The sequence below is a fragment of the Nylanderia fulva genome, unplaced genomic scaffold (assembly GCF_048542155.1).
Source record: "Nylanderia fulva isolate GAGA-0341 unplaced genomic scaffold, ASM4854215v1 Scaffold81, whole genome shotgun sequence".
Classification (NCBI taxonomy): domain Eukaryota; kingdom Metazoa; phylum Arthropoda; class Insecta; order Hymenoptera; family Formicidae; genus Nylanderia; species Nylanderia fulva.
Genome location: NW_028190928.1, coordinates 389,266 through 411,772, shown reverse-complemented (window position 1 = coordinate 411,772; position 22,507 = coordinate 389,266). Strand labels below are relative to the sequence as shown.

The window sequence follows — 22,507 nt, the reverse complement described above, 5'->3', positions numbered from 1 at the left end:
TTGTATTTTATATAAATATAAAAATATGTCAGATTATGTGAAATATCTCGGAAACTGTTCAATTCTTGGCTACATTTCCTTATATATTTATGCAGAATATTACAAAAAATCTATTTACGCTTAGGATAATTCTATATAAAATAATTAAATTGACTAAATAAATAAGCTTGAAAATTGCCTCTTACAAACATTTTTATGACATTAAATATGCCTCCCTTGAGATACTAAAACTTTTATTTAAAATATTTTTTTCTACAAACATTATTAGCGATAAAAATTTGTAACGCTTATTGAAACATCCGGTACATATTTATTACATCTCTATTCTTCCTATATATAATATAATGTTAGATTATGTAAAATATCTCGTAAACCGTCCAATTATTGACTTTTACCCTGTATGCAGAATATGTTACAAGGAATCAATTTACATAAATACTTATTATTAGACTAATCAATATCAAATAATCAAGTTGACTAATGATATTGAAAATTGCCTTTTACAAATATTTCTGTAACATCAAAGTATATGTATATCTCTGTTGAAATACTGGAACTTTTATTTGCAGCATTATTTTCTAAAAATTATACATTTAGAAATAAAAAATTGTAACGTTTTATTTAGAACACTCAGCAAATATATTTATACACACATATGTGAATGCTCAGTAAATATATTCATACACACACATGTGAATAATAAGAAATTATATTCATACACACACATGTGAATAATATATATTGTATATACAGGATGTCTCATAATTCGCGAACCACCGCGAATGGGCAGATAGAGCATGTTAAATTGAATAGAAAAGTCCTGTATCATTTTGTGTGTGTGCGATATTCGCAATAATTATTGAGTTATTATTTAAAATATCTAAACAAATGAGCGGGTAGAAAGCGGTAGGCCGGACTCGGTGTGCAAGTACCGCTTAGTATCAAAAGTATCATCTTACTTTTCGGCGCCACTACATTGGTCGCCGCTCGCTGCATGACGCCGCCTCTCGATCAAATAATGCTTTCTACCTGCTTATTCGTTTAGATATTTTAATAAATAACTCAATAATTATTGCAAATATCGCAAAATGATACAGGACTTTTCTATTTAGTTTAACACGCTCTATCTGCCCATTCGCGGTGGTTCGCGAATTATGGGACACCCTGTATATAAGAATTGCATGTAAATATATAAGCAAAAAAACATATATATATATATATATATATATATATAATATTATTGAATTCAATTATGTGATAAAGATAGGCACAATTATGTATGTATGTTTTACTGTCATTGACACGCTTAGATGAAAACGCGTGTGCGAGATGATTCAACAGTAAAAATATATTATGTTGTGTAAAAAAATATAATATGTTAAACACAATAAAATTGTTTTTTTTTTACATGCATGTAAATTTTTAATATATGGAAACTGCCGATAATAGTGAAATTAAAATTGTCGGTAATTATCGACAATTTTAGTTCCGCTTAGATGAGGGCGCTAACCCGTTGGAGTTCGGCCAACGCTCCGGCATCCCCTTAAGTAGTTATTGATTAATAAATTAAGTAACGAAAATATTATATAATTCTCGAATTTAGGGTCTTGAGAATTCCTCATGGGATCCTGTTATTGAACAATTATTTAAATTACATGAATTATAGGTTTCTGAGAAGTCTCGCGTTTATCGCGTTCGATGGATCTGGAATGTTATCTAAACAGACGAGAAATTGGTCTAAATCAATATTTCCCTCTAAAACGTCTGTTAATAAAGCGATAATTAGGCTTATTATCGTATAAATTTTTTCGTTGATTAATTTCTGGTTTTCTTCAATAGTACATTCTGACGACATTGGAGAAATGATTCAAATATTTAAATAACTAGCATATTGATCTATTTCAAGTAAATTGTTTGGACATTGATCCTTCAATGATTGTATTAAGTTCTTACGATGAAGTTGTTCTCGTGAGGTATTCTCCTGTAATTGCGATACTAAATCACACAATTTTGCAATTAGTAATTGTTCGGAGGATTGATCTTTTAATATTTGTACTTCATCTGTAGAGTAGAATAGTTCCGGGGAAATATTTTTTCCCACTTGCGATACCAATTCGTGTAATTTTGCGATTAGTAATTGCTCAGAAGAATCAGTTTCTGAACTACAATAAATATATTATGTGGTTCGCCTGGCAAGGATTCTATTCCTGAGTCAGGGGGAATTTTTTTGTCTGGGATTGGTGTTAACTCGAGGAAGTTAGTTCTGAGATTAAAATAATTAAGTGTTTCTTCTATTGAGAGGTCAATTGAACTTGGTAGTTCAGGAGTCAAGAATTCAAAGGAATTAGGAGGTTGGTTGATCGACGGTTCGATCTCGGTATGAGGGGGGTTCCTTTGTCCGCGACGAGTTTATTGTCAAAATTTAATTGAATAGGTGAAGTCTTTAATCCTTTTATAGTCTCCGGAGAAATGGCTATTTCACATGATTTGATGCGAGATTTATCTTTCAATGACTGTCGTCTGAGCCAGAGCAAGATAGACGCGACACGGTTAGCATGATTTTTCTTACCTGCTCTATGATTACGTTTCCTCCGATATTTGATCTTCTGTTCTCGCGTCTTTATTTATAAAATGTCATTAAATAGTAATGAAATATCTATTTTAATTAGGAGATGTTACTAAAAGGATACTACTAGGGGGGGGGGGGGGGTGTATTGAAGGAAATTACATCAATGTAGATCATGTCTTTTGCATGATCTTAATCTCGAAACCAAAAGAAGAGTCAAGGAATAGGGGACTTTTGATAGGAAATAATCAGGGCATTGATGGGAGAGTTGCTTTCGGTGTGCTATTCAGCGCTCGAGGCGATGGAAATATGAGGATGCGGGGTAGAAAGTTACCTGAGTGTAAACTTGGTAACGGGGTAATCAGGGTTGGACCACGTTCGAATTAAAATAAATTAAAAAATTAGGTGAAATAACATTTATTAGATAATTAACCTCCTGGTATCATTTTTATTCGGAAAGATAAGGTTGGGAATAAAATCTCAGTCGAGACCGCTTTGGCTTGAACTGTGATGATAGAGTTTTTAAAGGGTGTTGGTGAGAGAATTGCCTTCGGTGCGCTATTCAGCGCTCGGGGCGATGGAAATATGAGGATGCGGATGAAGAAAATTATTCGAGTAATAACAGTTCTGTTTCTACGTTAAAATCTATCATCTGATATTGATGTACGTTCATTGATAAGACAAGTGGAAGATGATTGAATAATGATTGAAAGAAATCTGCGCAACCTTCGAAACTTGTTCGAATTTTTATGTAATACTGGAGTGTTGGATGACTTGCGTGATTAACAGATTTTTACCTTTAAGGCGACGAACTCTTCGTAGACCTGTGATGTGCTTGGCCAGCTTCGCTCCCCCCCCTGGCTGCGGGCGAACTCTGACCCCTAGGGGAAGGAAGGAGGCCGCAGTCGGGGGGACCTAGGGAGGGGGGGCCACGTATCCCTTGCGGGCGGACTTGTCCTCCCGCATGGGTGCCTGGCCTCCTCTCACAGACGAGACGTGACGTGTGGGGCCTCTCACCGGGAGCCGTTGGGCACCGGTGGGAGGGCAACACCGTCCACGGAAGGGGGTCTCTCTCCTTCTGAGAGAGGCCTCCTGATGAGGGCCCCTTCAGTGGACCGCCGAACCAGACCACCCTCTTGGGGGTCTGGGGGTTGCGACACTGGGGGGGCGAGGGGCGATGGCTCGAGCGGGAGTTCTCGAGCCATGGCTCCGCTCCTTAAACTTTTTGGGAGAGCGCGGCATGAGGTGGATGTCGCCTCGTGCCGCAATCGCGTCGATACCGCACAGTCATTGACTGTGCGGTCGGGGAGGTGTCTCGACCGCAAGGTTGAGGCGGCTCCCCGGAGATTTATGGGCGGGGGGGGTGGTCTCCGAGACGGCATGGGTTACCAGCATCCTCGGCACCCCCCATCAAACGCCCCGGGTAGGACATCCTCTGGGGTTTTAGTGCGGTAGGTCCTGTGAGTGGTACCATGAGGTTTCCCCAGAGTTACCAAAAAAAAAAAAAAAAAAAAGCTTCGCTCCCTCGCAAGGACCTCGGTCGTGGGGTGTTTATGGCGAAATCAAACACTAGGTTGTACGATGCACTGAAGTTCTTTTATTCGTCTTTTAACTCGTTTACAAATTGTGCTCGATTGTAAAATTAAGAAGTCAGCGAGGTCGACGGCTAACCCGTAACTTGAACAAGTTACTATACCAAGTTACAAATTGACGCGGGGTTACAATGACTAAATATCATTGACAAAGTTATATATTCCGAAATTTGTGTTATAACTTGTAATGACTTCTTAGGATGATACGAAATTGTTGCTGCGCTCCTCGGCTAGCGACAATTTAAGATGTAACCTTTATGATGAAATGCCATCGCGCGTTTTTAGGATAATACGAAATTGTTGCTACACTCCTCGACTAGCGACAATTTAAGATGTAACCTTTATGATGAAATGTCGCGCGTTTTTAGGATGATACGAAATTGTTGCTGCACTCCTCGGCTAGCGACAATTTAAGATGTAACCTTTATGATGAAATGCCGTCGCGCATTTTTAGGATGATACGAAATTATTGCTGCACTTCTCGGCTATCGACAATTTAAGATGTAACCTTTATGATGAAATGTTGTCACGCGTTTTTAGGATGATACGAAATTGTTGCTGCACTTCTCGGCTAGCGACAATTTAAGATGTAACCTTTATGATGAAATGTCGTTGTCGGGCCAGATTTTCTAAGGTTTATATACTCCTTGAAAACGGGAAATCCTGGTGTCGTGTGCAAATTTTTGGGTGGGAGGATTCCCACAAAAACGCTTTTCCAGGAAGATATTATAATAAATTTTTTTAGAAAAGAAGAGGGTTGTTTGACGGTTCTGAGAAGGCAACGAGTGAGCTCTTCTTTTGACTAAATATGGTCGTGAGGATCTATCATGACCATATATATATATGGTCATAAAGATAATAGGCGACGAGAAAATCTAAGTTATAATAAGTCGTAAAAGTCTATAATTTGTTGGTTTCCGAGTTTTACGACGTGCAGATGTTAGCATCCCGAATAGGAGATGCAAACGGCGCGGGGTTGCTTATCGTATCAAGATCGGGGGCGGTCCGAGCGACAAAGAAAGTTCAAACGGTAGCCGCACGTTGGGGTTTCTATTGTTCGCTTGTTAACTTCTATACGTTTCTGAAATCGTTCTCTATATAATTCTCTGCTATAATTTAGTTATTAAAATTATAATTTAATATAAGATGAAATTATGATTGCTAAATTATTTAGTTATGATTTTACAACGGTATATTCTTAATTACGATGAAATGTTGTTATATATTCATGGAATCCTTATTTATGCGAATATATGAAAAAAAGGGGAATACTATCTCTAATACTAAGTTGTAAAAATCTGAATAGTTTCAATTATTAATGATAGTAATAAAAATAGTAAGGTTCCATAAGTATAATTACAAGTGAGGCGCATCGTTTACGTTAATAAAGAAAAAGATTTTACGGAATATTCTATGACAAATAGTTGGTCATTAGAATTTATGATTTTTATGATTCATTCACCATTGTGTGATTAAGATATTTATTCCGACGATTCATCATTTTAACTATTCCATAAATAATATTATTCAATTTCAAACACGTTGATTAATAGGTTTGCACACATTGATTATATTTCGCATTTATCGTTCATATCGTTAGGGTTGCAAGAGATGGCGACGACTAGTAATTTATAGGTATGCGCTTGTTGCGTTGGATTGGTCGCGTTGCTAGTCCCTAGACTAGTTACAACTAGAAAATTCCCTATGCTGGTATTACTAACGATAAATGATAAAAATGTCTAATTCTAAGTTAGATCATTCGCAAAATAGTTGATTATATAGTTTCTCGCAAGAAATGATGTTAGCGCGAAAAAATTAGGGTCTTGACCAATGGCAGGACGTCACACATTTGTCACGTCCTAGTGACCTTCCTACTCTCTCTATTCCTAGGCTAGAAAGAATGGAGCGCTCTCTATTTTTTATGAGGCAATCTGCTTACACCGGCTATACCTCAGGGACGCCGAGAGTACGGACTATACTGTGAAACTAGGGACCGAGTGTTGGGACGTTGGGGATGGGGAATTCTAGTTACTAGTGAAAAAAGGATTTCTACAATTCTTTCTAAACTATCTAATGAATTTATCAATTGATCGACTGTAATTTCTCCATTTGAATAGTTGTTAATTAATAAATTCAATAGCGAAAATATTATATAGCTCTCAAATTTAAGGTCTTGAGAATCCCTCATGGGGTCCTATTATTAAACAATTATTTAAATTACACGAATTATCGGTTTTCGCGAAGTCTTGCGTTTATCGTGTGCAATGGATCTGGAATGTTATCTAGACAAATGAGAAATTGGTCTAAATCGATGTTTCCCTCTAAAACGTCTGTTAGTAGGGCGATAATAATGCTTATTATTGTATGAATTTCTTTGTTAATTAATTTCCGGTTTTTTTCAATAGTACATTCTGTTGACATTTGAGAAATGATTCAAATATTTAAATAACTAGCATATTGATCGATTTTAAATGAGAAATCCGGACACAGTTCTTCTAAGGATTTTATTGGATCCAGGAAGATATCCTCCTCTATTTCCGATACTAAATCGAACAGTTCTGTGAATAATGTTTTCATTTATAATACGTTATGGAATAGTAGGAAAATGGTTATCAATTTAATATAAGGATACTAATGAGAAGGAAGTATTGAGGGAGATTGCGGTTATTGAACCAAATCCAATTAACTAAAGAATTTATCAAAATAACATTCGTTAAATTATTGATCTCTTGGTATCATTTTATTAGGAAAGAGAGAGGTTGGGGAAAATAATCCACGTCAGGGCGGCAAGGCGCGCGACATAGACGTTGGAGTTAAAGGAGTGTTGATGAAACGATCCACGTCAGGGCGACAAGGCGCGCGACATAGACGATGGTTAAAGGGTGTTGAGGAAACGATCTACGTCAGGGCGGCAAGACGCGCGACATAGACATTGGAGTTAAAGGGTGTTGATGAAACGATCCACGTCAGGGCGGCAAGGCACGCGACATAGACGTTGGAGTTAAAGGGTGTTGATGGGAGAATGGCTTTTGGTGCGTTATTCAGTGTTCAGGGCGATGAAAATATAAGAATGAGAATAAAGAGAGTTATTAGAGTAATAACAGGAGATTGTCTTTAAGTTAGAATCTATTATCTAATATTGATATATTTTTTTATTGATAGGACAATTGGAAGATGATTAGATAATGATTGAAAGAAATTTGCGCGATCTTTGAAACTCGTTCGAATTTTTATGTAATGTCGGAGTGCTGGATGATCTGTGTGTTTAACAGATTCCTACCTTTAAGACGACGAACTCTTCGTAGACCTGTGATGTGCCTGGCCAGCTTCGCTCTCTCGCAAGGACCTCGGTCGTGGGGTGCTTATGGCGAAATCAAACACTAGGTTGTACGATGCTCTGAAGTTCTTTATTCGCCTTTAACCCGGTTACAAATTGTGCACGATTTAAGAATTAAGAAGTCAGCGAGGTCGACGGCTAACCCGTGACTTAAACAATATACTGTAAAAATCTGCGTTTCTATTTTCGAATGACTCGAGAGTTAGGCGTTAGTCTCTTTCCTTTGGATCCTCGTCTGGAAACTTCTCGAATGTTCTCTGTATCTCGAGTAACCGATGTTTAAGACTAAATTCTAAAGGCGAATTGGATGCCACAGGAGCCCGTACGCACTGCAAAATGTTCTCGCCAGGATTGGAGCGTTGTTAGGTGAAATTCAACGGACACTGATTTTAAGAATAAAGATTTAATAAAGATCGGAATGCTTCTACAATTTGATACTTCTCGAAAGTACTCTCATGCGCACGATTTAATAATACGTCTACTCGCTCGCACTTCTCAAAGGAGAGTCGCTCTCCTCGACTTCGAATCTAACGGCCTACGGCCCGCGGTCGCGCTCGCATGCGCGCGCATATCTTTTGGCCACCCTATACGCTACGGTGGCAGCACCGCACGGGTGTCGGAAACGACGCTAACACCGGACATTGCGTTTCGCGGCAATTATTTACGCGCCGCTTACAATACCAAGTTACAAATTTACGCGGGGTTACAGCGATTAGATGTCGTTGACAAAGTTATATATTCCGAGATTCGCGTTATGATCTTTTAGGTTGGTACGAAATTGTTGCTGCACTTTTTGGCTAGCGACAATTTAAAGTGTATACTGTAACTTTTCTATAATGAAATGCCGTCGTCCGGCCAGATTTTCTATGGTTTATATACCCCTCGAAACCGAAAAATCTTGGTGTCGTGTGCGAATTTTTGGGTGGAAGGATTCTCACGAAAACACTTTTCTAAGAAGGTATTATAATAAATTCTCTTATAAAAAAAGGGGGTGATTTGGGGGTTTTGAGAAGGCAACGAGTGAGCTCTTCTTTTGACCAAATATGGTCAAGAGGATCTATCGTGACCATATAAGGTGATAGGCGACGAGAAAATCTAAGAGAGAATAAGTCGTAAAAGTCTATGATTTGTTGATTCTCGAGGTTTATGACGTGCAGGTGTTAGCATCCCGAAAGGCGCGGGGTTGCTTATCGTATCAAGATCGGGGGCGGTCCAGGCGACAAAGAAAGTTCAAACGGTAGCCGCACGTTGGGGTTCTATTGTTCGCTTGCTAGTTTCTATACGTTTCTGAAATCGTTCTCTATATAATTCTCTGCTATATTCTAGTTATTGCAATTTTAATATAATGAAATAAAGTTATGATTGCTAAATTATATAGTTATGATTTCACAACGTGGTATATTCTTATATAGTTACGGTGAAATGTTGTTATATTCATGGAATCCTTATTTATGTGAATATATTGAAAAGGAGAATAACATCTCTGATACTAAGTTGCAAGAATCCGAGTAGTTTCAATCATTGATAATAGTGATAAAGATAGTAAGGTTCCATAAATATAATCACAATTGAGGCGCATCGTTTACGTTATCTTATAAATTAAAGAAAAGATTTTATGGAATATTTTATGACAAATAGTCGGTCATTAGAATTTATCAATTTTTATAATTCATTCACTATTGTGTGATTAAGATATTTACTCAGACGATTCATCATTTTAACTATTCCATAAATAAGATTACTCAATTTCAAACATGTTGATTATAGGGTTTACACATTGATTAATATTGTAGATTTGCACACATTGATTATATTTCGCATTTATCGTTCATACCGTTAGGGTTGTAAGAGATGGCGACGACTAGTAATTTATAGGTATGCGCTTGTTGTGTTGGATTGGTCGCGTTGCTAGTCTCTAGACTAGTTACAACTAGAAGATTCCCTATGCCAGTATTACTAACGATAAATGGTAAAAACGTCTAATTCTAAGTTAAATCATTTTCAAAATAGTTAATTATATAGGTTCTCGCAAGAAATGATGTTAGCGCGAAAAAATTAGGGTTTCGACCAATGGCAGGACGTCACACATTCTTGACTGTGATTGGTGAATTTCTTAAAGCTTAGAGCTTACTACACCTGTTGTAGATCCGGCCTAAAATGAGACCATCATATTTTGACTCACCCCCACCACTGAAATTCTAACAAGTTCGATCTTCTGTTCTTTAGTCTTTTTGGTTCTATGCTTTAGATACGACCTTTGTTCTCTGTTACTTTATTCTTATTCACCTGCTAAGTTACACATAGCTCATTTGCCACGTTAAACTGTATTATTTTCATTATGACAGCTCAGGTAACAATAAAATAACATGATTTTTCAGAAAAATTTAAACAAATGGAATATTTAACAAGTGATCTATTAAGGTACACGAATTCAGCGTAGAAATGACATGTGAAGGATGCTCGAATGCTGTACATAATGTGCTTAAGAAAAAAGGAGGTACGTATATAAAAATGTTTGCAATCAACTTTACAAATGTAACAATATTTTTATACCGCGTGTGATATTTCGTAAATATTTTCTAAAGTTATTATTTTCATAAATTTATTAAATGTAGAAGATGAAATTAGGTTAAATATGCTACTGTGTATGCTGTGTAAGAAAATAGAAATATTCAAATGTAAAAATAATTTTACTAAAAAAGGAATGTTACTAATATTACAGCTTAGATTTAAAATATATATCTTGGACATATAAATTAGTATGTAATATATATATATATATATATATATATATATATATTTAGATTTAAAATATATATCTTGGACATATAAGCTATAATATTAGTATCATTCCTATATATTTATATATATGTTTAGGTATCGATTACATAAAGATAGATTTACCAGAGAAAAAGGTAACTGTGACTACTACATTTGGTTCAGATGAGATTTTGGAGACACTCAAGAAGACTGGAAAAACATGTAAATTTTTAGGGACACAAAAATAAGGATCTATCCAAATGCGATTATGGTGCTACTAATATGCCAAACATGTGGTTTTGTTATTTTTCTATTTAAAAAAAAATTATACTTTAATTATTCATTGATTTGTATACAAAAGTACAAAAACAGTTTAAGACATATAATATTTCTTATATAATAAAATACCTTCTATATATAGCTTACATCATATATAATATATATTATAGATTATAGTTCTTCAATTTGTAATGCATTTTATAATGTTGCATTTATACAGAGTTGCAACCGTTATTCTATAAAAGTAACGCGTTACCGTTACTTTTTGTAAAAAGTAATGTTATCGGTACTCGCTACTGATTTTAAAAAGTAACGCGTTACTGTCACGGTTACTCAAAAAGTAACGATTCGTTACTTTTTCAGTGTTTGTAATGCTAGAGCCTATTATTATATTAAAATGTATAATTATATTATTTAATAATCTATATTAAATATAATTATATCTATATGTCACAATTAAAAACCTTGAATTTGTCTCTATATAGGAAGCGGGTTTTTTTATATTAAACATTGCATTTATTGCGTGTAACCATATTATTTATTATATTAATTTAATATTAACTCAGAGAGAACTAAAAAGTAACGATAAAAGTAATGGCTAATTCGTTACCGTTACTGTAAAAATATAACGACGTTACCGTTACCATTACAGATAGAAAAAAGTAACGATCGTTACCCCAAAAAAAACCGGTAACGGTAACGATGTTACAAGTAACGCGTTACTTCTCAACTCTGCATTTATATATATATATATATATATATATATTTATATTAAATGATGCTTAATATTTTAGCAAAAAGAAAAACTTTAATGTGATCTTTGCATATTTTACAATATATTTCACAAAATTATTAATTTCAAATTCTATTTAAAAAGATATCAATATTTAACACACATGCACGTATATTATATTATAATTAAATTATATTCATAATTAAATATTCTATTTAATAATTAATATCAATAATTGAAATTTAAAATTTTAATTAAAAAAATTAAAATTTAAAATTACTATGTGTGCCAATTAATTGTATTCTTGTTACTAAATGTGATCTGGATGATCTAAAGAGTAAATTACTCATAAATAAATGTTACATTTCCTAATTATATTTTTACCTAAGAGAGAAGCTAAAAACGTCATTTCGTGCTTTGTGTTTTGCAACAAAAAGCTACAAAGCACAAATAGCATTTTTAGCTTCTCTCAGGTAAAAATATAATATTAGAAAATGTAACATTCATTTATGAGTAATTTACTCTTTAGATCATCCAGATCACATTCAGTAACAAGTATATGATTGATTGGCACACATAGTACAAAAAAAGAAGTATATCTATAGAAAATTTGAATTTAATTGATTTAGCTAGACCTGAACCTTTTGAAGAAAGAAGAAACTGTCTAAAATTACATTTCCATATTTTTTGTGTCTGTAATCTTGACAATTTCTTCATTCTTCAAACGTTAAAATTACATTTCCAAGATTTGTTAACGATTTATTAATATTTTTCGTTTACAGAAACGCCCATATTATAAGTTTATGTTATTTGTTCCAGCTTGTCCATTATATAAAACCAGTTATATATATATGTATATACACATAATATACTCCATTATATAAAACCAGTTATGTATATACATAATATACTATACAGGGTGTCCCAGAATTACCGTATCACACGTTAATGGGAGATTCCTGAGGCGATTTTTCCTCAGCGAAAATGTCGAGAAAGGTCATCATTTTTTTATGTTCCTAATTTTTGAAATCATGTATCTTTGTAACTAAGCCTTAAATTAAAATTTTATTAAAGTAAATTTTACCTGAAATTAACTAAAAAATGTAGTTTTGTTAATAATTTATTTTTACAAGGCTTAGTTTACAAAAAAGCTTTTATTTTTAATCGTTTATAACTCGAAAATTATTGGTGCCTGGACATTTTCGCTGAGGAAAAATCGTCTCCAAATTACCTTAGGAATCTCCTATTAACGTGTGATACGGTAAATCTGGAAATCGTCAAAAATCAAATTTAAAAAAAGATTATGTAAATTTATATTTAAGTATTAATATTTAAATATTAAATTTAATTAAATTTCTCTTCACATATGTACTTGTGTTGTTTTATTTGCAGGTTGCTCCTTCATAGGTTGCAATATTTTTAAAAATTTTTTCAATTTTAAATTAAACATTTGTGAAAAGATTTTTTGAAAATATTTATAAATATTCTTTATTTGTACGATATTAATATTTATAATAATTTATTTTAATAATTGTGATATAAAAAATGTAACGTCTTGCAATTATATACCTGTAAAGAGTTAAAATATTAGACAATTACGAAATTCTCAGGGAATTCAGTATTTTTATTTTCATCTCTGTATCTTAACATAAGGTAAAAAAGTATTTTTATTGAATGCCTAGTTGTCAGACTCTGTAATATCTCAGGACTGTCGTTTCAACTGCGTTTTAAATATACAAAGAACAAGCTTACATTCTACTTACAGCATGATCTTGCGAGCATTTTGACTAAAGAATAAATTTGTGATATAGATTTTTGTCAGATCAACTATAATTTTCGTACAATTTTTTCTCTCTTCCTTTTTTTTTCATTTAGTATTGCGATGGAGAAATTCTATTTATACGATGGCAAACAAGCGATTGAAATGTACACGTGTGATAATTTTTTCCCTGTTATTTCTGTAGTGATTTTCATGGATAAGACTGGTATGCGGACGGCAACGGGATTATTAGACGCCTGTGCAAATAAAGATCTTATCACAGTAATCAGTTCGGCTCGTATTGAGAATATCTGTTTTGCACGTTTTAACAAATCAGATACTCTGTCAATCATTGCTCTCTATCGTACATGTATCACTCATTCATACATTTATCTATAATCTAATTTTACACACACTCAGTCATATTGCTCTACAGTATCAGTAATAATTTCTTAATCATTAATACACATTTCGCGTTAATACATTTCTTGATACGTTTATCGAATATAATGCTGCTATTTCTGCAGGAATACATGGAACCATACTTACTGTAGCTCGAAATACTTTTCCCTTTCGATTTATCCAGGATGATAATATAGCTTCTCTCTTTTCCCTTTTTTTTTATTCGTTCGACAAATGGGGAAATTTATATGCACTGGAATAATAATAAGTAATATTTTATGTTCATCTTGATGGATTAAAGGGCATGTCTATTATACTTAACGCCCTACAAAGCATCAGGATCAATGACAATGTGGCTAAAATACAATTTTGCATAATAAATTGTAATTGTAATTAAGCAGGATTTAATAAGTATTAATTTTTAGTTTTGGCATAACTTTTGTTAAGTCTTTGGGATGCTGGACTTGAATGCGGATTGTATGGCAGTTCATAGTTCGCAATTTCAGAGAATTACCATTCCTTACTAAACTGTGTACGTTCTCTTTTAAGCGTAATTTTATGTAAGTACATATACCATAAATTATTATAGTTAGCGACGTAACGTATAGTTAACGAGATTCTAGTCTCCTCGTTAAAATATATCCCTTCTCTCTCTTCAAAAATATATGAGGAAACTGTTCAATCTTGACAAGAAGACAAATCATAGCTAAACGCGAACATGCGAAAGGGAGCTCTGTGGAAAATATACTGCAATATTACTAGGGAAAAAAAGTAACTCGAAGGTAAATTTGTGTACAATATTATGAAATGATTATTGCTGAGACTCATTTTGTTCTCCGCAGTCTATTCTATTTCTTATTATTTTTCGATGTAAATGCAATGCAAATAGATTGTTGCTAATAAATTATAAAAGTTGTATAATGTCAAATGCTACACGCATACACAATCTACAATTTGGAAGATATAAGACATTCCAAGAAAGAAATGCAGTTGTTTTGTACTAATAGAATGATGCGCTTTGTCTCAAACAGTTGTTTTATGGCATGACGCAATTCTAGAAATGAAAAAACTTCGCAGTTACTTCATCATATTATTATTTATGTTCAGTCTGTCGGACTAACTGGATTGTAGCCTGATGGTGGATTAGCATGAATCCAACGTCAGAGAAAACTGTAAGTGTTCTGAACTGCTCTGCCAGTGGACGAAGCCGAGCCCTGTTGCTCCGCAATAGTGTTCTGTTGCTCTAGTCTCTCCAACGATTCCACGCGCGTTCTTATAGAACCACCATAGGTGCGTACCTATTTTATTAATATCTCATAAGTTCCCACATATTCTTAATCTTATTATCTTATCAAAAGTTTCTCTTAAAGTTTCTGGGTTTGTAAGTAATGTAAAATATATACATAAAATGTTAGAAAGATGCATGTCAATATTTCAGCGAATAAAAGTATAGTACGAAAAAATAAACATTTTGAATATTTAATTAAATTTGCCATTATTTGAAAAGTATATCCTACATTAATAACAATACTTTGTATTTTATAGATTTATTATTGGAAATATTGACTGAAGTTTTTTTTACATCCTGTAAGAAGATATAAGCAAATAGGATCTCTTTTGTCCAGAATATGTATATATACATAAAATATCTGTTATATTAATATCATTATTAATATGTTAATTTAACAGATTAACTGTTTTTATAAATTTCAAATGTAGAGAAATTATAAATTATGTGATTTTATTTTTAAATTATTGTAATATTGTAATTTCAATATATAACAATTTCTGGACGTTCCTATAATTGCTTACGATACAAAAAATTGAAATACATAAATCTTTTGTAATATAATAAAACCAGAAATTTCAAGACAAAGCTTTTATATATAAAAGCGAGTTCCTTGTCCCACGGTCATATTTTCTTTTTTTTCTTTAATGATACATTTTACACATTTACGTTATTTGAAACTCTTGACAAGAATTTTATCACACGATGATAATTTTATATATTTAGGCGAATGATATACAAATTTACAAAAAAACATTTATAAAATAATACATAAATAAAAAGTGTAATTGTATATTGTAAACATTACATATCTCTCGAATGTAAGGAAATTAGAAAAAATTATGAACACATAAGGAATTTGAATAATATATCGTATAATTTCTTTTTTAAACCTTTTTTTTGAACATATTATATTAAATAAATTATAACAAATATATTGTGGCTCGTCAAGAAGAAGAGTACATAAATAAGATGCATTCCATAATTTAACTTTGTATATCAATCTACACAATTTCCATGAAATTTACAGCAAGTTTACAGAAATGCAGAGACACCGATCAAATCATGTCTTGTATCATCGACCATACGATAAACATGGGCGCTTTAGTTGGTTATCTACTCACTGTCTGTAGATTAGACTTCAGACTGTGGGTGTTGGCCACTCGCGCTCACACAAGAGGAGTTAGACTTCCACTGCAAACTCTTACTTCTCTAGGCTCCAAAGCTGCCGGAGGTCTCCTTTCTTGCGACTGTTGCACATTCGAGCCACCCGCCTGATGATGCCCCGATCGCGATGTATGGTTTGCTATTATTACAAATTCCGTTAAAGTAACATCCGCAGTCCCACCGGATTCGAGAGGTATCGGGTTCTGACGAAAGTGTTCTATCATATCATGTATCGTAGGAAAGCACAGATGTTGGACACGACAATGACCTTGATCATTCAGCGTCATCCGTAAATGCTATAACGAGAATGATGATGTGTGTAATAAAAAAATATTATTCATTTGGAAAAAAGCATTAAGGCTTCTGGCTCCTCATTGATTGATGTTGAAATTGTGACATCAGAGGCGAGAAAACACGCTAAAAGTTCTTACAATTAGATATCATTTCGAAATAAAAAGATATTTCGATAAAACAGCACTTTAGACGGCTTTAGCATACTCTTATATACCGCGAAAACTATCCTTTTTCCCTTTATAATCAATCAACAACTGTAAAGTGACTGTAATATGAGAGCTAGTCGATCTAATCTTTGCACATGTCATTCCGCATGACAAAATCTGATATAATTATTAGTTGTTGATTGATTGTCAAGGGAAAAGAATAGTATATCATTTGCTTTTTAAAAATGGCATCTAAGAATTTTTAGCTTTCTTGTCTCTGACGTCACAATCTAACATGATCGGCAAGGAGCCAGAAGTCTTAAGAAATAATAACTGTAATTACTTTTGCTCTTCCTTGAAAATTGAAAGTTAATACATATTCGCCTTTTCTAGTTTCACTTTGTCGAACCAGAAATATACCATGGCCATGACCTGCGTTATGCAATACAAGTTGCGCAGCATCAGAACGAGGAAGAGTGCCATGAAACCATGGGTATTGTCGTAAATTAATCGATAAATCTGCCTCGTCTTCATTAGATACAGCATTAGACACTGCAAGCAAATAAATATATATAATTATGTAGAATATATATAATCTGATTGAATCTCATTAGTATCTCTCTTATAATTCGCGCTCGAACTTATTTCTTACCTTGTTCGATTTCTTGAGAGGAACGTAATTCTAGGTTACTGCTACTACGTATATCACGGCCTCTTGGAGGTAATTCTGGTGGATTACCCTGCAAGTCATCGCTGTGTTCATGACTAGCGGATCGAAAGGTCTTACTCGCCGAATTGGCTCGTAATCGATCGCTATTAGAACCGATAGTCAATGAACCGTGACCGAGAGAATCTAAGAAATCGCCCGGTCCAGAACCAGGCGCGCTGGAACTCTGTTGCACCGTTCGCATGCAATACCTGATCGTTGCCAGCCATGATTTCAAATCGTTCGGGTCACTTGTTTCCACGATGAATTCCTTGTTCGAGGTCTTCAGAACGAACGAGTTTTCGCGATCTGGCGTTTCGAGCGCCGTGGTCTCCCTTATTTCCGTTATCGCCGAACAAAAGACGCCGCTTCGTGGTTTTACGGCTTTTGGCGGGACATAAAATTCCAACATGTATCCACCGATCGCTTTTATCAATGCTAATCGTGACTTTTCCATTTTTTGAGGTCCATCTATGTTGTCCTTCGAGATTATCATAAGATTCACGACTCCTTCCTTCCTACACTCCACCACGATTTTCGACAATTTAGCTTTCGAGTGTTTATCCTTGCGATGTTCAATGGATAATTCCACCTCGTCACTTTGTTGTTTATGGAAGAAACTCTTGCCCTTTTTAAGTCCCTTAAAAGATAATCTACGAAAGAAAGGTTTGTGAGCGGGTTTCGGTGATACTGCCTCCCCTTCATGTTCAGAATAGTCGCTGAATTCTTCATGAGACGACGCACGGACTGGTGCATTAGTAGCATTTTGGCTTGCAAGATTTATATCTCTTTCATTGGATGCTATACTTCTAGTATCATGCAATGACAGTGACCTGAAAAATATAAGAAAATGTATCTGATATAATTTCAATATAAAAATTTAATAAGTATAGCTTAATTGATATTATAGATAAACTACAAAATCACAAAAGTAAAAAGAAATAAAATTAAAAAAAAATTTGTATATGTTAAATATATATTATAATAGAAAAAAAAGGATTATGAACAATTTTTTTTATATGAAATAAAAACTCGATGTTCTTATTTATCTTTTTTAATATAATATTATTTAGCATATAATTTTTAATGAGTTATTATAAAGTATCTTTGCATATATATGCATACATGTTTCATATTTTTATTTCTATAATTTATTATTTATAATAAACGAATATGTAGAATTTCTCACATCTAATTTATCATTTAATTTATTATTCCAAAAATTATATTTTGATGAATAAGTTTCACATTTAACATTTTATTTTCCGAGTTATAATAAATTTTAAAAAATGCTCAAAATATCAATACATAAAATGACTCTTGAATTTATTGAAAAATGTGTTCGAATAAGTTGAAATACTTTTTGTATTCGCTTGCAGATCATGTCATTAACACATATTGTGTCATATAATAGATTAAGTGTTGCTAGAAAAAAATCAATAAATTCAAGTAGGAGAATCAAGAGACCATGCCAAGGAAATTTTCCTTGTCCTATCCAGTGTTATAAGAAAATGTTATCTAAAAATGTACATATACTGCACAAAGAAATATTAATAAACATGAACTATAAGTAAATCTTATAGAGTACAAGAATCTTTTGAGTTTAAAAAGATATTTTGTAATAAATAACTTTGCTTTATAGAAAAATAAAATCCTAAAAAAAGACGAATTTCAATAATCTTTATACATTAACAAAAACAGATATTGACCTTCTGTATTCTTTTAATAAAAATTATTTTATTTATAAATCAAACTAAAATTAAAATATATTTATCTAATTTTTTTCTCTCTCTATATATATATATATATATATATATATATATACAGGGTATCCGGTAACTAACGGACCAATGATTAAGGGCGGATTCTCTGGCCAATTTGGAGACGATTTTTCCTTAGCAAAAATGTTGACAAGTCAATAATTTTCGAGTTATAAGCGATTGAAAAAAATGGGTTTTTTGAAAACTAAACGTTTTGGAGTTAAAAGTCTAACATAATTACATTCTTCAGTTAATTTCAGGTAGAGTTTACTATAATAAAATTTTAATTTGAGGCTTATTAGTTATAAAGATACATAATGACAAATATTGGAAAGTTGTAAAAAATGATGACCTTTTTCGACATTTTCGCTGAGGAAAAATCGTTCCTAAATTGACCAAAGAATCCACTTGTAATCGTTGGTCCGTTAGTTACCGGACACCCTGTATATATATATATATATATATATATATACAGGGTGTCCGGTAACTAACGGACCAACGATTACAAGTGGATTCTTTGGTCAATTTAGGAACGATTTTTCCTCAGCGAAAATGTCGAAAAAGGTCATCATTTTTTACAACTTTCCAATATTCTCATAATTACATTCTTCAGTTAATTTCAGGTAGAGTTTACTATAATAAAATTTTAATTTGAGGCTTATTAGTTATAAAGATACATAATGACAAATATTGGAAAGTTGTAAAAAATGATGACCTTTTTCGACATTTTCGCTGAGGAAAAATCGTTCCTAAATTGACCAAAGAATCCACTTGTAATCGTTGGTCCGTTAGTTACCGGACACCCTGTATATATATATATATATTATATATATATATATATATATATTTTATTTTTCTATAAAGCAAAGTTATTTATTACAAAATATCTTTTTAAACTCAAAAGATTCTTGTACTCTATAAGATTTACTTATAGTTCATGTTTATTAATATTTCTTTGTGCAGTATATGTACATTTTTAGATAACATTTTCTTATAACACTGGATAGGACAAGGAAAATTTCCTTGGCATGGTCTCTTGATTCTCCTACTTGAATTTATTGATTTTTTTCTAGCAACACTTAATCTATTATATGACACAATATGTGTTAATGACATGATCTGCAAGCAAATACAAAAAGTATTTCAACTTATTCGAACACATTTTTCAATAAATTCAAGAGTCATTTTATGTATTGATATATATATACAGGGTGTCCGGTAACTAACGGACCAACGATTACAAGTGGATTCTTTGGTCAATTTAGGAACGATTTTTCCTCAGCGAAAATGTCGAAAAAGGTCATCATTTTTTACAACTTTCCAATATTTGTCATTATGTATCTTTATAACTAATAAGCCTCAAATTAAAATTTTATTATAGTAAACTCTACCTGAAATTAACTGAAGAATGTAATTATGTTAGACTTTTAACTCCAAAACGTTTAGTTTTCAAAAAACCCATTTTTTTCAATCGCTTATAACTCGAAAATTATTGACTTGTATATATATATATACACATACATGTATGTATAATATATGTATACCTAATGTATGATTCTTATTTATACATCAATATTGTAATACAGTTTGAACAGAATTAATAAATATATAATTCATCAAGTTGATTATTAATTTTATTTAATAAACAAGTTAGTTCCATTATATATATATTGGAACTAACTTGTTTATTAAATAAAATTAATAATAATTCAACTTGATGAATTTATATATTCATTAATTTAGTTCAAACTGTATTGAAATATTGATATATAAATAAGAATCATACATTAGGTATACATATTATGTATACATCCTTTATATGTATATATATAAAGGATTACTCTTTAATGTTTATTATTCGACATTAAAAAAATTAATAATCTCACGATCACATGACAATAACAATAACGAAATTGCACGTACCTCACGCCCTGACGCAAATATTCATTCTCGAAGTGCTCGCAGAAGCTCTCGACGAATTTTCGGAGGAAGTCGTGGTGTGAGAGATTGGTGCGGGCGCTCTCGCGCAAATTTAGATTGACGTAAGCGTAGAACGCTTTAGCAAAGTCGGAGGCTGAGGCGCGGGCGTGTCTGTCGCAGAACTCGATCCAGCCGCTCGTCTCGGGCGACGCGGCGACGAAGCTGGACAATGTGACCGCTGCCGTCGCCGTCGTCGTCGTCGCAACTGGTGCTGCGGTCACCGTCACCGCCACCGCCGCCGCCGCCGCCGCCGCCGTCCCCGTCACCGTCGTCGTCGTCTCCGTTGCTGTCACCGTCGTCGGCGACGTCGCCTCTTCTGTTCCTGTCGCCGTCGTCGTAGCTGTCGTATTTATCGCCGGTGAAGTCGCGCTGCTCGGCGTGCTTGCAGTGTAAACACTCATTACCGGCGTTTGGTTCGTGAAGGGGGCGGAAGACCTCCCCCCCCTTATGCCGCTGCCACCACCACCCGTCACTCTCTACTCTCATCCACCGTCCCCGCCAAAGAGTGCCGCCGTAGCCGCGGTTATGGGATTCCTTCACGATTGCGAATCTTCCGAAGAAAGGATGCTAGCGTTAGACATTACATCCGCATGTCTCTCTCTCTCCCCCTTCCCTCTCTCTCTCTCTTTTCCTCTCTTGGGTTACACCGTATCCATCCACCGGGTGGAAAACGAAATACGGCGGTTACTGAATGGCGTATAATCGGATACACGCACTAAAATCGTCGGGGAAGGGAATCTATATCGGGAGAGAACATTGATATGATTTTACGAGAAATTCGGCGGATTCGGAAAAAACGAGCTTCAATTCATCTCGGACGAATTCGACGTAAACTTTCCCATTATTATTATTTTTTTTTTTATTACTTTCCACGAGGAGTATACAATATATATATATATTTTTTTTAGAACACGAATTCGAAGGGGAAAACTTCACTGATCCTTCTTAGCAGTCCTTAGCTGCCGATAAGATCTTCCTATTTTTCCTGCCTCTCTCTCTCTCTCTCTCTCTCTCTCTCTCTCTCTCTCTCTCTCTCTCTCTCTCTCTCTCTCTCTCTCTCTCTCTCTCTCTCTCTTTCGGTGCCTTGCTACTTGCTACCGGTAAGTTATAGTGATCGGCGGCGATTTCCGTGAGAACATATCGACGTACGCGCACCCGGGATTATTAACACGCGTGTTCTCAAAAGTCGCGATCTTCCACGCGTCTGGGACTACACGCAATCGAACGTACCGTCGTTTTTTGTGAAAAATGTCAGGAAATATTTACGGCACCATGAGAAGTCGCGATACACACATACTGGTACCACTAGCGCACTCTGCTCCGCTTACCATGCGTTATTAAGGTTAGGTGATCGCGTGGTCTGCTACCACACATGAAAACGCGCGTTTAGTTCAGTGGCGTACAACCATAGACGTAGCGGTATATATAGATGGCGGACCACACCAGCACATAAAACTTATAAATATGGAAGGGGAATAGCTAGGGAATACAGTTTGGGATCTCGGCTATTTTTTTAGTTCCGATCATGATGTAAAAAGACAGGTATTAAGGGTCGGCAGGAGGCTTGGTGGAGACTCCTGTCGGCCGGCCGGGAATTACAGATTCTTAATTTCCAGATATTAGCCAAAATACTAAATGAATCTCATTAAATTTAGGATATTCTTAAGGGTCGACAGGCGACATGGTGGAGACGCCTATCGGCCGGCCGGGAATTACAGATTCTTATTTTCCAGATATT

General features: G+C 34.1%; 2 protein-coding genes across 5 annotated transcripts; one reads left to right on the top strand and one right to left on the bottom strand.

Annotated features, from left to right (window-relative positions):
• The first annotated feature begins 9,715 nt into the window (after nt 1–9,715).
• Atox1 (Antioxidant 1 copper chaperone) lies at nt 9,716–12,638 on the top strand. Its single transcript, XM_029317879.2, has 3 exons — nt 9,716–9,845; nt 9,917–9,992; nt 10,373–12,638. Exons 1-3 carry the CDS (start codon nt 9,834–9,836, stop codon nt 10,501–10,503), a joined length of 219 nt encoding a protein of 72 aa, XP_029173712.1. The 5' UTR covers nt 9,716–9,833; the 3' UTR covers nt 10,504–12,638.
• On the bottom strand, nt 12,052–22,114 carry Lnk (SH2B adapter-like protein Lnk). 4 transcript variants are annotated; one of them, XM_085489369.1, is made up of 6 exons: nt 22,098–22,114; nt 20,713–21,319; nt 16,976–17,862; nt 16,667–16,875; nt 15,925–16,179; nt 12,052–14,726 (listed from the first exon to the last, which is right to left on the bottom strand). In XM_085489369.1, exons 2-6 carry the CDS (start codon nt 21,168–21,170, stop codon nt 14,589–14,591), a joined length of 1,947 nt encoding a protein of 648 aa, XP_085345495.1. In that variant the 5' UTR covers nt 21,171–21,319; nt 22,098–22,114; the 3' UTR covers nt 12,052–14,588. The 4 variants fall into 4 exon arrangements, with proteins under 4 accessions (XP_085345495.1, XP_085345494.1, XP_029173713.2 ...); XM_085489368.1 differs by lacking the exon at nt 22,098–22,114 and adding an exon at nt 22,000–22,091 and having other exon boundaries at nt 20,713–21,507; XM_029317880.2 differs by lacking the exon at nt 22,098–22,114 and adding an exon at nt 22,000–22,091.
• Nucleotides 22,115–22,507: the final 393 nt, after the last annotated feature.

Coding starts and splice junctions, on each gene's coding strand:
- Atox1 (XM_029317879.2), top strand. Junction 9,993..10,372: donor TGTGCTTAAGAAAAAAGGAG/GTACGTATATAA, acceptor ATATATGTTTAG/GTATCGATTACATAAAGATA.
- Lnk (XM_085489369.1), bottom strand. CDS start 21,170: ATGAGTGTTTACACTGCAAGCACGCCGAGCAGCGCGACTTCACCGGCG. Junction 16,180..16,666: donor ATTTTCAAGGAAGAGCAAAA/GTAATTACAGTT, acceptor TTCTCGTTATAG/CATTTACGGATGACGCTGAA. Junction 14,727..15,924: donor CAGCTTTGGAGCCTAGAGAA/GTAAGAGTTTGC, acceptor TTAATAAAATAG/GTACGCACCTATGGTGGTTC.